We start from the raw sequence: 13,823 nt of genomic DNA, 5'->3' as shown, positions 1-13,823 counted from the left end.
ATCAATTGTGAGATATTCACTAAGTGAATAATATTTCATGCATCTGGTTGCAAAGTCCTCATCTTCCTGATGTGAGTTAATTTATCAACTATCACCCTATTACCTCGATCATTTATATCATCAAACCTGAGTGTACGTAACATAAACTGGATGGAAAATTCTAAGTTCCTATGGAGGAAATTAGATATATATATATTTATATATTTTTTTTTTTTTTTTCACACCAATAGAGCATGTCAAAAACAGATCAGGTGTAAGGTTTTTCAGGCGTTTGCTCTATTAACCAGCGTTTCGTCTTAGGTCTGACACTAGACTCATCAGAGTGGGATGTGTCAGACCCTACCCACTGACGCTGGGGTCGTGTTCTGGACATTGTTAGGTGAAAAGCTTCAACACCCATGCCATCTGTAGCCCGTAAGTCCTTCAAGTTCAAATGTCTTGATTTGACTACACCTGCCAAATAAAGAAGGCCAATCACAGCCTTGAGTTCTACAATATTTGTATTGGCAGCATCACGTGGCCAGCTATAGTTAGTCCGATTTTTGTTAATCCATACATTTGGAGACATTTTATGCACCAGTAAGGATCATCTGTAAACCTGATGCTGCTACTTACAACCATTCTATTGTTATGGATGTCCTGGTAGAGAGTCTAAAATTCTTATCCAATTTGTCTTTAAAATCAAATTTTATGTACTGCCTTTTTTTTTTTTTTTTTTTTTTTTTTTTTTTTTTTTTTTTTTTTTTTTTACATGTAGGATATTAGTTTTAAGAATTTGTCCCTTTTTATATCTGATTTATTTCACCTTAATTTAATCTTAATTTATTTCATCTTAATGTAATCTCACCATTCTTGTATTATTATTAATTTAATTTGTATTAGATCTAGTTATTGTAAGTAATACAATGCAATATATGTATATGTCAGTTCCTGGTTAGATAGAAGAGAAGGCCTGAAGGCCTTAATCTTGCCAGGTAAAATAAAACATTACTAAACTAAACTAAACTGTCAGGGAAATACAACTGCCAGGCTTCTAATGAAGATTGGACATGTCTTGCCTCCCTTACTGCACCTGGTAAATGAGAAGGTTTCACTATATTCCGTTTTCTTTTACGGCCTTTTTTACACATTACATGAGCATCCCACTTTGTTTTATTATCCTTACCAAGCAGATGTGGTACTTGATCAGGCTCCATGCAAGGATTGTCTACATCATCTTCAGATTCGCCAGACTTCTCACTTTCCGTATCATGTTCACTTTCAATCACTGAATGATTCTCATCATTAGATGCTGTAGTGTCATCAAACGGTTCACAATCACTATCGTCATCTTCAAACAAATAGCGCCTTGCAGTACGCTGTTGTCGTTGAAGAGCTCGGTTCACTGATTCTTCTTTTTCTACGCTTCGCAGAAGTTGATCAATCCTTTCTATTTCCTTCGGATCCATGTTTTCTAACACAAAACATAACACTACACGCAGAGAGAACTGTTAAGACTCGCAGTACGGAACACAAACAAAAGAACAACGCCAAACGCAAGGCCTCGCACGCGGTGGAAAAGACCGCAACTTCTGTCGAGGTCAGGTTTCTTCCTCCCAGTAACAATGGACAACAAATTTAGATTAATCATTACTGCACTAGCGTTGTTAACTCTCCAGCGGAGGATAAGAGAAGCAAGACAAGATGTAAGTTCATTGCAGATTACAAGTGAATAAATGAATGTGCGTTCACCTGTGCTGCATTTACCAGATCCCACACATCCCCAACTATGTTGGTACTTATATCTGTTTTATGTTGTTAGCACCAACATGAAATACTACCACCTTCTCCTTTCCCTCCTCCTTCTCTTCTACTTTCCTCAACATCTGCCTTAACCTAATTCCTGGATAACACTCTACCGTGGTTCCCTTTCCTCCACACACTTTTCCCACATGTCTAAAACACCATGGGTCTTTTATTCCTGCTATTTTTACTACTTTCCAATTCTATTATGGGAACAACAATGATTGATCAATTTTTAAACATTTTAACAGTTTACTGAGTGCACTTGTTCATTGTTAGACCAGTATCCTGCCACTGTCAGTTATACCAGTTCATATCTTTGTTGCTTGTGTTGTGGTCTGGTTCTGAGCCAACATAACAGAATGAGTTGTAGGAAAAAAGAAGAGAGTTTCACACTCATTTGATGAGATATGAAATGAGAGCAGAAAGGCTGTAGAACCAAGCGCAAGATATGTGTTAGAGGGCCAAGTGCTGAGAATGAAGAATTGGATAGAAAAATGCAAAGCAGTCATCAGTGATGAAGAAGATATGATGCTATATTTTACTTTGATCTAATATTTTAGTAGGCCTACTAATAGTTTTTTGCAATAATTAACATCCACTTCATTAAATCTTAAGTAATTTTGTATCGTTTTTAAAAATTTCTAACAGAAAAATACTAACTGCTTGAAAAGCAAGGTGCTGAAAATATTTAGTAAGAATTATTTCATTTTATTAATTTCTATTTAAATGTCATATTTTTCTACTTTGGGTCTTTTGCACAAATCCAAGCAAAAAGCATATTACTTTTTGTCAACAAATTGAAGCATATCGCTTTAAGTCCCAACATGGAGAAACTTGTGTTCCAGGTCCTAAGTGAAGCAACAACGTGGCGGACTACCAGCCCGTTGGAGTCATCTCATATAAACCTTGCTCAACACCAACCTGGATTTGGCTCAAATGGCGGGGAGTGGTACGACATGCACTACATGCCAACGTGCCATAATCAAAACATTATAGCTACCATGCATCTGTAAAGATGTTAGAAATATCACTCTACTTTTCTTTCCTTTGATTTTTTGCAGACAACGTCTCATTTAAAAGCAGCATATCAAAATGCACTGGGATATTACCAGAGCACCTTTCAAGCAAGAGTAAGGAAGTGTCTTAAACTTCATCCTCATTAGCTTTGTTCACTGTGAAAACCACATCTGTAGAGAAACATTCATTGAATGATGGTTTGTTTGATATGCATATGCTACCAACACTGCATTCTGGAGTGTGGAACACTAATTTCTCCAGCTAATGCAAAAACTACATCCTGGTTTTAATCCTTTGAATAGAACAGAAGTATTGGGGGCTCTTTACTGGAAACCGTTTACAAGGAAGAAAAACAAGTGTTCTTCAGTTTTTAACAATTAAGTTGCTTGTGTAGGAATCAATGGATGGGCAAATGTCCATATGAACCAGTAGCATATTTAACAATAACAGAATAGGTCTTATTGCGATGATGAGGTAGGAAAGGCCTAGGAATGGGAAGGAAGCCGCCGTGGCCTTAATTATGGTACAGCCCCAGTATTTGCCTGGTGTGAAAATGGGAAACTATGGAAAACCATCTTTAGGGCTGTCAACAGTGGGGTTTGAACCCACTATTTCCTGGATGCAAGCTCACAGCTGTGCGCCCCTAACCGCATGGCTAACTCGCCCAGTACACACAATAACAGAAGCAACAGGGGATACTTATTTGGTAGATACTGTCGATACATCAGGAGATGGCAGAGATAGCATCTAGTAGCATCAAGAAATATGAACAGTTGAAATATTTTGATTCAGAGTTTGATTCCCATAGGAAACTTGAAATAACTGTCCTGGATGAGTAAATTCATAATTCTACTATAATTAGTCCATTATTGGAAATTATACATTTTCCAGCTAACTCATTCTTGGTTGCCAGCATTTTGTCACCGTGTGCCAATTTGGGCTCATCAGTTGAAAACTAGCACACCTACCAAGATGCATCGCTAGTGTGTGTAATGGAGGCCATTGCACAGGCTACATGGAGCCTCAGCCAGTGCCAATACACTTTGAAGGAGATACTTAGCCTCGTATACAAAAACTGATGCCTGCTAGGCTGTCAGATGATACAGATTTTGATTCCCATAGGGAAGGTTTCTCCATTTCCTCACATTTCTCTTCCATCCATCTTTTTCTTGCACATTGAGTTTCTTTCTTTAATTCATTACGGTATTCAGTCTTCTATACAGGATGGGCGAGAAGTCCCTGTACCCCTGTAGCTGTTTAGTATCAAATGTTATTTTTGCTATGTTACTTACATATGAGTATTAATTTTCCAATTTATCTGTATGTTCCCCATCTTGCTGTAAACACAGTTCTATATGCCTCCATCTTCTTCTTGACATATTTCTGAGCATGTCTGGTGTTATAGTGCAAAATGCATTCTCAACAGCATTGTGCAGTTCTTCATTTGTAGCTTAACGACATGCACATACATCACCTTAATGACTCCCCATAATGAGTTTTCAGGTGTGGTGAGGTCGGGACTTCTTGGTGGCCACATCAAGGGAGCTGGTGTTGTTAGTGAACCATGACCTATCCACCATCTTGGGAAATGTTTGTTTAGGAACTCGCACACTGCAAAAGCGTAGTGAGCAGGCACTCTGTCCTGCTGCAACCATATGCGTTCTGTGAGGCCCCTTTCCTCAGGCTGGGGTATTAACCATGTATGTAACACGTGTAAATAATTTGCGCCAGTCGCAGTCTGTTCAAAAAAGTACGGTCCAAGCAGATGTTGTGATGTCATCGCTGCCCACATCATTACTTGAGGCAGGTTCCTTTCCAACTCAACTGTGTAATGAGGATTCTCTTTGATCCACACGACAAAATTTCGAGCAGGTGAGCTGCAATAAATAGCACATTCATCTGAAAACATAACCTTGACATGGTTCACTGCATTCGAGAATTTAGTTAACAAAGCACGGTCTCTATCCGATAACCCGTTTATGAACGTTGGTTGAAAAGTTCTAAACTTGAGTTTTAAAAAAATGTACTCTTGCATTGTTGTCCTCTCTATAGCAAGTTCCAAAGCACGTTTATGCGTTGACTTCATAGGAGATTGTTCAATCGAAGCACAGACTCCAGCACACGTTTCTTCTTCCTTGCACTCCGCGACCTGTCTTTAACACTGCCCGAGGCAAAAGCACGTCTGTCCCATTCGATAAGTGCTGATTTCCGCAATGGAGCCTTATTAAATCTTTCCTGGGATGGTCCGATAATCTGTCTCATTGTCTTCCCTGTGCATTGTCATTCGTGCACCTTTACACTTGCCACCAACCGTTCCTCAGTACTGTAACTCTTACCGCTCACATCTGCCATGGCTTCACACTAATACTCAACTGCGATAATATGTATTCCAACACTTGATTCCAATAATTAAATAGAAGTAATATAGCTAGCAACCGGCATAAATAACATTTGAAACTAAACAGTTACAGGGGTACAGGGATTTCTCACCCACTCTGTACATCCTTTCCCCTTCTTCTCACCCCACATTCTTACATTTTTGCCTTTCTTTCAACTTGATTGAAGTGCTCCTGAGTTTGAAATGCATAGTAAATTTCATTGTAGTTATTCATATGTTGTTACATTATTTTATTGTCATTGTGCCCTAGATACCTTTATTGTTACAATTTTTTTTGTTTTTTAAAGTTATATTTTGCTTTTATTCCATGAATCATATGAAGGTTGTGGAGGACAGACATGTTGAATTGTGCCTCTGTGGAACTACGCTGATTGAACTAGTTGGCTGTCTGTTTGGGTGTCAGTTTGTTCTGAAATTAACTACTAATCTGTTGTGACTTATTCAGATTAAATAATATTTGAGAATTAAGGAAATGAAGATTAACTTCATAATTTAGTGACAAATAAAAATAATTTCAGTTAATATATTTAAGACATTTCAGGAAGATCAATCTCATTATTATTTTATTGTATTAGTGGTGAATTATATAATAAATTGATGTGTTTAAACTTATTTTATCATTTCTAATTGTATTGGTAAATTTAATGAGCATGAATCATGCATAAAGACAGGGTAGTTAGAGTAAGAGGTAGGGATCACGCGCAGGTCTCCCCACCAAGCTTGGCCGTCGATGACATCATTGTGAACCCTCAGTGTCTTGTCTTCTGTATGAGGTAGGCTAACACACAGCTGTGAGCTATTCTGTTTTAGCCAGAAGTTAGAGACAGCAGATATCATTGATATTTTAACATCACCTCAGAAAAGGCATTCCTCTTCACTATTACAGTAGAATAATAGGAGATCAAATACAGTGTGAATCAAGCAGAGTTTCTGAAGTATTTCGATCTCTATAAAAGGTTGTAACAATGCTAAGACTGTGATCGCAGTGGAATAGCCATTCCATATGTTCATGTTCTCATCACCTATGATAACAATAACAAGGGGCTCTAATTGTTACAGACTTGAAAATTAAAGCTTGATGACTGCAAGAAATATGTCCGTTGTTACAAGCAATATTGGAAACTATATACACTGTCAACAACTCAAACAGCAAATGTTAGGAAACTGTAACCCCCCTTTAAACAGAAGGAAGCACATAATACAAGATACATATAAAACATGTAATTATTTGATAATGCAAAATAACAAACCTTACAGAACGACATCAGCCGATGATCAAACAGGAAAACATTTTACCTTTTACAAACACGTGGCTTCGCAGGATAACCAACATGCCAACTAGAGAAAGGAAGTATGGGAAGCAGGCCGGGAAACCCTAGAGGACGAGACCTTACGCGACATTGTAGGGAAAGAAATGTGAGAACATTAACCCTTTGTCTAATTTATTTAACATATAGAATTGAATCAAGGTATGAAGTGCACAAGGTTAGATAACATTATTAATTTAAAAAATCAAATTGAACCACGAGGTTCCTATCAATGTTTCTCTCAGGAAAGTGAATATTTACACAAAGTTACAATGACATTTAAATAAGTGAGCATAATTTCGATGTTGAAATTTACAATGAAAATTTAAAGGGAATAATGACCTAATTACAAACATCATATAAGGCAAGTTGAAAAATGTTACAAGAGAAGGGAACAACAAAAATTAAATTTAGCGCAGAGGCCTATAGAGAAGCAGTCCTCTCCTAATACACAGCAGTGAGGGACACAAAGCTCAACGGGTGTGCACTAAATTGATACGGAATTACTGGAGGCAATTCGAAAAAAAAAAAATTAAAGTTTACATATTCACAAAAGATTAATAAAATGAATTGCCTCCAAAATAAAGGGTATGCCTAGTTGACGAACTACGGCATTACAGATCAAAAGCGGTGAAAACCAGGGTCTAAGGCAAACTCCGAACGAATGAATTTACATTTTAAGTTAACACTTGAGAACAAAAAACATGCTTACCCCGGGATGGCTGGAGCCGGTGAGCGGACCACCTTACAAGGTGCGTCCGATCGTTACGACGTACGAAAACCAAAGACGCTGAACAGAGCCTTGCTCTTGCTAAGGAACCAAAAAGCCGGAAATTGGGAAATACTCAAACAGCCAATCAGGGAAGCTACCTATGTTTCGATCCGAAGTTTGACCAATACCAGTTAGTGTTATTATCACCAATAGAATTATAGCACCAAATATGGTAATGTGGGAAATTCATTCTAGAGATTTTGATTGCGAAACTCAGCGATTTCGTGATCGAAGCCTCCATGTGGCACTACAGGGTGATACAAAAATGGGTTACAAAAAAAACATATTACTGGAGATCTCCAATATCAATGTCAATGATTAAGTAAATAATTGTCTCTTCAGTGAGTCCTGAAAATACTTTAAAATACAACTTCATCAAAAATAAAACACACAAAGTTTTACATAATTTTTACAACAACAAAAATTTAGTCGAATTCTTCAAAAAATGTTAGTTCCTTAGTTTCTTTTGTTAAGTCAAAAATGATTCCGCCAACTATCAACTCACCACCGGTGACAGAAACTATAACTGTCCACAACACAAACAGTACAGTAAATGTTCTCCTCCAAGTGCCAGGAACTGACAAATTCACGTTAACATTAGATAGGCTATATAAATTAATGAATCTGTATGTTAACATTTCATATACAACATAATAAACTACCTTTCATAAAAAAGTAACAGGTATTTTATACACAAAGAATTATGCTGATATTTAAAAAAAGTATTATCAAACGCACTTATCTAAAGCATCAGTGCAATTTCTTTGCTTTTCTTCTTTCTTTATCGGTATTGTATTAACTGAAACCTGGTCTCTTGAATGTCTTACTTTAGTTTAAAGCAGGGCCTCTCATGGTGCATGCACTGTGCACAGTGCAAAAGACGACTACGCTTGGTTGACCAGAGTGCAGACCCCCACTCCTCGATTTGGAACAATAGTGCTGTCTCCCTTTCCCCACACCTGTCTTGCTCGCTCCCCCTGTCTCCCTCTTCCTCACTTGCTCTGTAGCGCTCCAAATCTGAGCCGAGCTTAGAGAGTAGCCCAGAGACGAAGCGTTGGTCCGAGCCGATCCGAGCGGGACTGATGCACTGTGCACAGGAACTCTGCAGTGCTGTTTGCACGCGTGAGATTTTGGGCATTTGAGAGGCCCTGGTTTAAACTGTCCATTCAAATAAAAGAATGGCTTCTCACAAAGCAACTTGGAAGCTCATGAATTTCGGGGAATTTCTTCTTCAGGATATCCGTAAGGGTTGTAATGATGTCAGAACCCTCTTTCAGTTCTTTCCCGTAGTAAAATTTGAACTCTTTTTCCATCTGCACTACCGTGGTGTACCATCTCTCTGTAGGCTGCACAAAACTGTCTCTAGATGTTTTTGCAATCTAATTTACACCCCTTGGAGGTTGACCTCTTTTCTCTCCATAATTACTTTCTATATCGAGGTTGTTCTTCTTTACCCTAAAAGCTATATAGCCAGTAGAGTCTTCAAGCAGCTCATCACGATCCTTGGTTTCGTGACTGTCCTCGAGCTGTTGGTTTTTTTTTTTTTTTTTTTTTTTTTTTTTGCTAGTTGCTTTACGTCGCACCGACACAGATAGGTCTTATGGCGACGACGAGCTGTTTTACTAGCTCTTCAAGAGTTTTAACGAACCCTTGCACATCCTCCAGTAAAGAATAGGATGTTGTAGGCTCAACGCTGGCCTTGGAGTTTTGATCAAGTTCATCAGTAGCATGTAACATATTTGGATGTAATGTTTCATAATCTTCCAGAGAACAGTTGGAATTTCTTAACACCTCGGAAACATTGAGGCTAAGAAGCAATGATTTCACCTTTTGTGTCACAGCTGTCGGAAGAGGATGGTCATAAAGTCTTCCAAACCCTTGAAGCTGAGAAAGATAGCTTTCGATAATGTCTTGATTACTTCTGTCACCATTTATTTAGGTCACTGGCCTTAGGGAATACATGAAAGTGTATGTTTCGTTCCTTCATGTGCCTGCTATGATTTGCGCAGCCTGCAATGGCACAACAAACCATACTTTTTTTTTTTTTTTTTGCTAGGGGCTTTACGTCGCACCGGCACAGATAGGTCTTATGGCGACGATGGGATAGGAAAGGCCTAGGAGTTGGAAGGAAGCGGCCGTGGCCTTAATTAAGGTACAGCCCCAGCATTTTCCTGGTGTAAAAATGGGAAACCACGGAAAACCATTTTCAGGGCTGCCGATAGTGGGATTCGAACCTACTATCTCCCGGATGCAAGCTCACAGCCGCGTGCCTCTACGCGCACGGCCAACTCGCCCGACAAACCATACTGATAAGTGTATACTATTACTACGTTTTACGTTTTATCACATAAAATAAACACACAGTTCCTTATACACCACAGATATGTTACTATCATGTATTATTAGCCGCTAGCTCCTGTATGCACAGTGATTCTTATTCGAACTACCTCTATCCCATTCAGGGCAGATTCAGCGCGAGGGTCCTGCGCAACGTCACAGCTCTGCTTTGCTACTGCGCACCTCTCTTGTGATCCCTAGCTTCTATTGTAGGTACCTTGGCATGAAGATTGGCCTCTACACGCATTCTAAAGATTGTTCGCTAATAAGTTATATTTATTTTGTAGCAAGACATTTTAAATAGCTGCTATAACAAGTGCTACAGTGATTAATTGATTAATCGAGTTAAGTAAGAATACAAGTGCTACAATAATAATAATAATAATAATAATAATAATAATAATAATAATAATAATAATAATAATAATAATAATAATAAATACAACCTATAAATATGCTAGTGCTACCTTTGAACGTAACTATAATCTAGAAAAATCATAAACAAAATAAGTCAGCATGCATCTCAATGCGTTCCCAATGTCGTTATTTTTTTTTCTTTATGTCGCAGCGACACAGATATGTCTTATGGCGACAATGGAAGAGGAAAGGCCTAGGAATTGGAAGGAAGCAGCCGTGGCCTTAATTAAGGTACAGCCCTGGCATTTGCCTGGTGTGAAAATGGGAAACCACGGAAAACCATCTTCAGGGCCGCCGACAGTGGGGCTTGAACCCACCATCTCCCGATTACTGGATACTGCCCGCATTTTAAGCGACTGCAGCCATCAAGCTCGGTGTTCCCAATGTCAGTGTTATATAATGGTTATACCTGTACCTGTCATTGTACGGAAATAGGTAAATGTAATTTGAGGTTTAAACCTACCACTTTTGCATTTTGTTTACTTGTGATAAATGTATCTTAGGACCTGTATACAACTAGAAAGTAACTGTTTGCGATATATGAAGCCATCTCTTTTTCAGTTTCGATTCAGCTAATTTATAGCAGTTAGGTTCTTCAGTCTGCTGAAATTATTTTTGAATAAATAAATTTATGAACTAGCTGAAAAAGAAAACTTATGTTAAATGAAATGAAAATGGCCACTGAATTAGGTGCGTGAGGAAAACTGCACCGTTGTCAGATATGGGAATGGCAAAGCAACAGATAGTCCAGAGTCGCTACCTTTAAGCATGGATTGGTAACGCTGTTCGTGCAGTGCTGTCTAATCAAAGCCAGTCCGCTCCAGGTCCACGTATTCTTTAAAGTAAGTCTCTTTTCTACATTATGGACTCCGATATATAGTATTCAAGTATCTACAGTTATAATATTGTAAACCACAAACAAATACAAATATTTTAATAAAACTGTTACAGATTTATATGTAATCCCTTGGCATGCGTGACCCAAATGACTTAAGGTAGTGACATTTACATGGTCACTTTCCAGGCCATTTTCCAAGAAAAGCAAAACACCCATGGAAACAAGTTTGAGATAAAAACTGAAGTTTCCCACAGACAACATTTTATTGACTGAAGAATCAAAAACGTGGCATCTTACTGAAAATTTCAATACGTGATTTTGTGGATTTAAGTTTACTTGTTCAGGTTTATATTCATAATAATTATTTTAATTGGTTTATGTGGAAAATAGCTATACTGCTGAAATGAACAGTCTCTTGCAACTGTAGGAGGTAACATCAGGAGCTTTGGGAGAGAACAAACTGCCTCACGCTCCGAAATGATGTGTTCAATGAGACATTTCTTTGCCTGTTGCTACATATCCTTGGCAACAGTGTAATTTCACTGACCCGCTTAATTTGGTGGCGACAACAATAGGAACATCATCAGATTCTATCAAATTACAATCAAAAATATTTAGAAGTATGTATTCATTTCTTTCCACTCTAGTAAAGCATTTGTGAGGACTTTATTAAGATAAATTCCAAATTTCAAGTTTTTAAGGATTTGAACATAAAATAACAAATGTTTATACATTTCTAACTATGTTTGAGTGCGATCTGATAGAGTCTGATGATGTCCTTTCAAGTACGAAACATGTCATCCTATTTTAATTAAGTTGTTGTTATTATTATTATTATTATTATTATTATTATTATTATTATTATTATTATTAATATTATTATTATTATTATTATTTTCCACAAATTGTAGATACAATTCAGGGATGGTGCATGGAGAAACATCCACAAATGTGCCTCCATCCCCACTTAAAATTACTATATTAAAAAAAAAAATTCAGGCTATAGAATGTGCTTATATACAGTTACTGTATTTACATAGAGCCAGCCCTGTGGCTTAGGAGTAGTGTGCCTGCCTCATACCCGGAGGTCCCGGGTTCAATTCCCTGCCAGGTCTGGGATTTCTATCTGAATCTGAGGGCTGGTTAGAGGTCGACTCAATCTATGGGATTACAATCGAGGAGCTATCTGATGGCAAGATCATGGCCCCAGTCTAGAAAACCAAGAATAATGTCTGAGAGGATTTGCTGTACTGACCACACAACACCTCCTAATCTGCATACCTTTGGGCTGAGCTGCGGTCGCTTGATAGGCCAAGGCCCTTTGGGGCTGTTGTGCCATGGGGTTTAGTTTTGGTATTTATAGAGACGTATTATTTACATAATATTCACAAGAGCTGTTCAACATTAAACGTGTGCACACACACACCCATCTACCCTTGAATCTCCACAAATACTTCATCTATAGACCAGCCCATTCATACCCACATCCATTCTCATTCACTTGGGATCACATGAACTTTCATCTGCCCTCCTATGCATGCTGAACATTCACACAATAGAAAATTATGTTAGGTACACAAGGTTTCATAATATATTCCTTTTTTAAAAATCTCTTTACAAAGTTTTTCAGTAGGTAGTTCTTTTGTCTGTGGTGGGAGTTCATTCCATAACCAAGCAGAACAAATTTCTTTTTCAGACAGTTTATAAATGTAATTATTCAAAATTAGTTTCGGCAGACTGAAGAAAGTAACAGTTATAAATGAGAAATTAACTGGCCGTTCTTACCTGAGAGTTGCAGACAATGCAGGCATAGTTCCCAGGAACGTGAAGAACATGGTCATAAAGGCTAGCACTACGAACCACCACAAGTACGGACACTTTGTGGAACACATCTGGTTTATAGCTTCGTACTGGATTGGTGAATCTTCATCAGAATGACTATGGTTGCGTGGCGGGCCAACAATACAGGAACAATTCGTGTACAACTGTGGACATAATAATGTATTAGTATTTCAAACAAACAAACACACACACACACAAATGAATAAATGAATGAATGACAACGTTAAGGCACCTGGTCCTCACATTTTACAACTGCTATCTACAGATACATTAACCTATAATAAAACAGACGTGCATTATACTAACACTCTCACTAATGTAGAAGAATTTACATAGTACACCATACATTAACCAATATGTGTATAAAGTAATACTGCTCAAATTCACACACAACAATACACACATAAATGGAAGTCTGGATACTGAAAATGAGGATTTAGCAGTTCATAAAGGTTTTTCTGCCTCAGAAAAATAAAATTATTAGTTTATCAAGAGTAGTTGGAAAGAAGCATTCACCAAACGAGAGGTTAGCATGAATTGCACTTTGCTCTTCAGGATTCTGGAAGACAGCATCTAATTATGTGAACACCCACTTTTAAAATCAAATTAATTATAATAGACAATCATCCACTTTCATTCAGTTTTCAGTATAATACATTGCATGCTATGAATTTTCCTCATTTTTAGTGGTATCCTGGAAATATAAAAGGATATTTCTTGATAATAAAACATCAACTATTGTCTATCTTATGTAATTTACTTTCCTGACACAAATAACTAACTAAGAAAACAAATAAATTGGAAATAAATGTTGATGTGGTTAGAAGCGGTAATTTCACTGAAGAAAGTAAAGGCTTACCTGCCTAAACTATCACTGATAGAACCAAAGTACTGTACGTGTGGAAGAATAATTATTGTTAAGAATAAAAAGTTTTGCATCTGTAAAAGGTAGCCTTCAAGCACCGATTTTATGTTAGGCCTATAGTTTGTAGTAAAACATCTACTTTAAAATTTAAAAAAACTGTCTTCTTCTTCACCACAAAAGAGTCACCTACGACCATGTGGAATCAACATTTGTTGAACTTTCCTCATTGACCAATAGTTCTTAAT

At 37.6% G+C, this 13,823-nt stretch overlaps 1 protein-coding gene across 1 annotated transcript in view; it reads right to left on the bottom strand.

The window, feature by feature from the left end:
• Positions 1-13,823, bottom strand: part of Oatp26F (Organic anion transporting polypeptide 26F) — a 717,049-nt gene that overhangs the window by 14,303 nt on the left and 688,923 nt on the right. The window contains exon 11 of the mRNA XM_068228964.1: positions 12,657-12,856. Within this exon, the coding sequence (XP_068085065.1) occupies positions 12,657-12,856 (200 nt within the window). The remainder of the gene's footprint in view (positions 1-12,656; positions 12,857-13,823) is intronic.

Source organism: Anabrus simplex, chromosome 8 (genome assembly GCF_040414725.1).
Source record: "Anabrus simplex isolate iqAnaSimp1 chromosome 8, ASM4041472v1, whole genome shotgun sequence".
NCBI classification, from domain to species: domain Eukaryota; kingdom Metazoa; phylum Arthropoda; class Insecta; order Orthoptera; family Tettigoniidae; genus Anabrus; species Anabrus simplex.
This window is presented reverse-complemented; position numbering and strand designations above follow the sequence as displayed.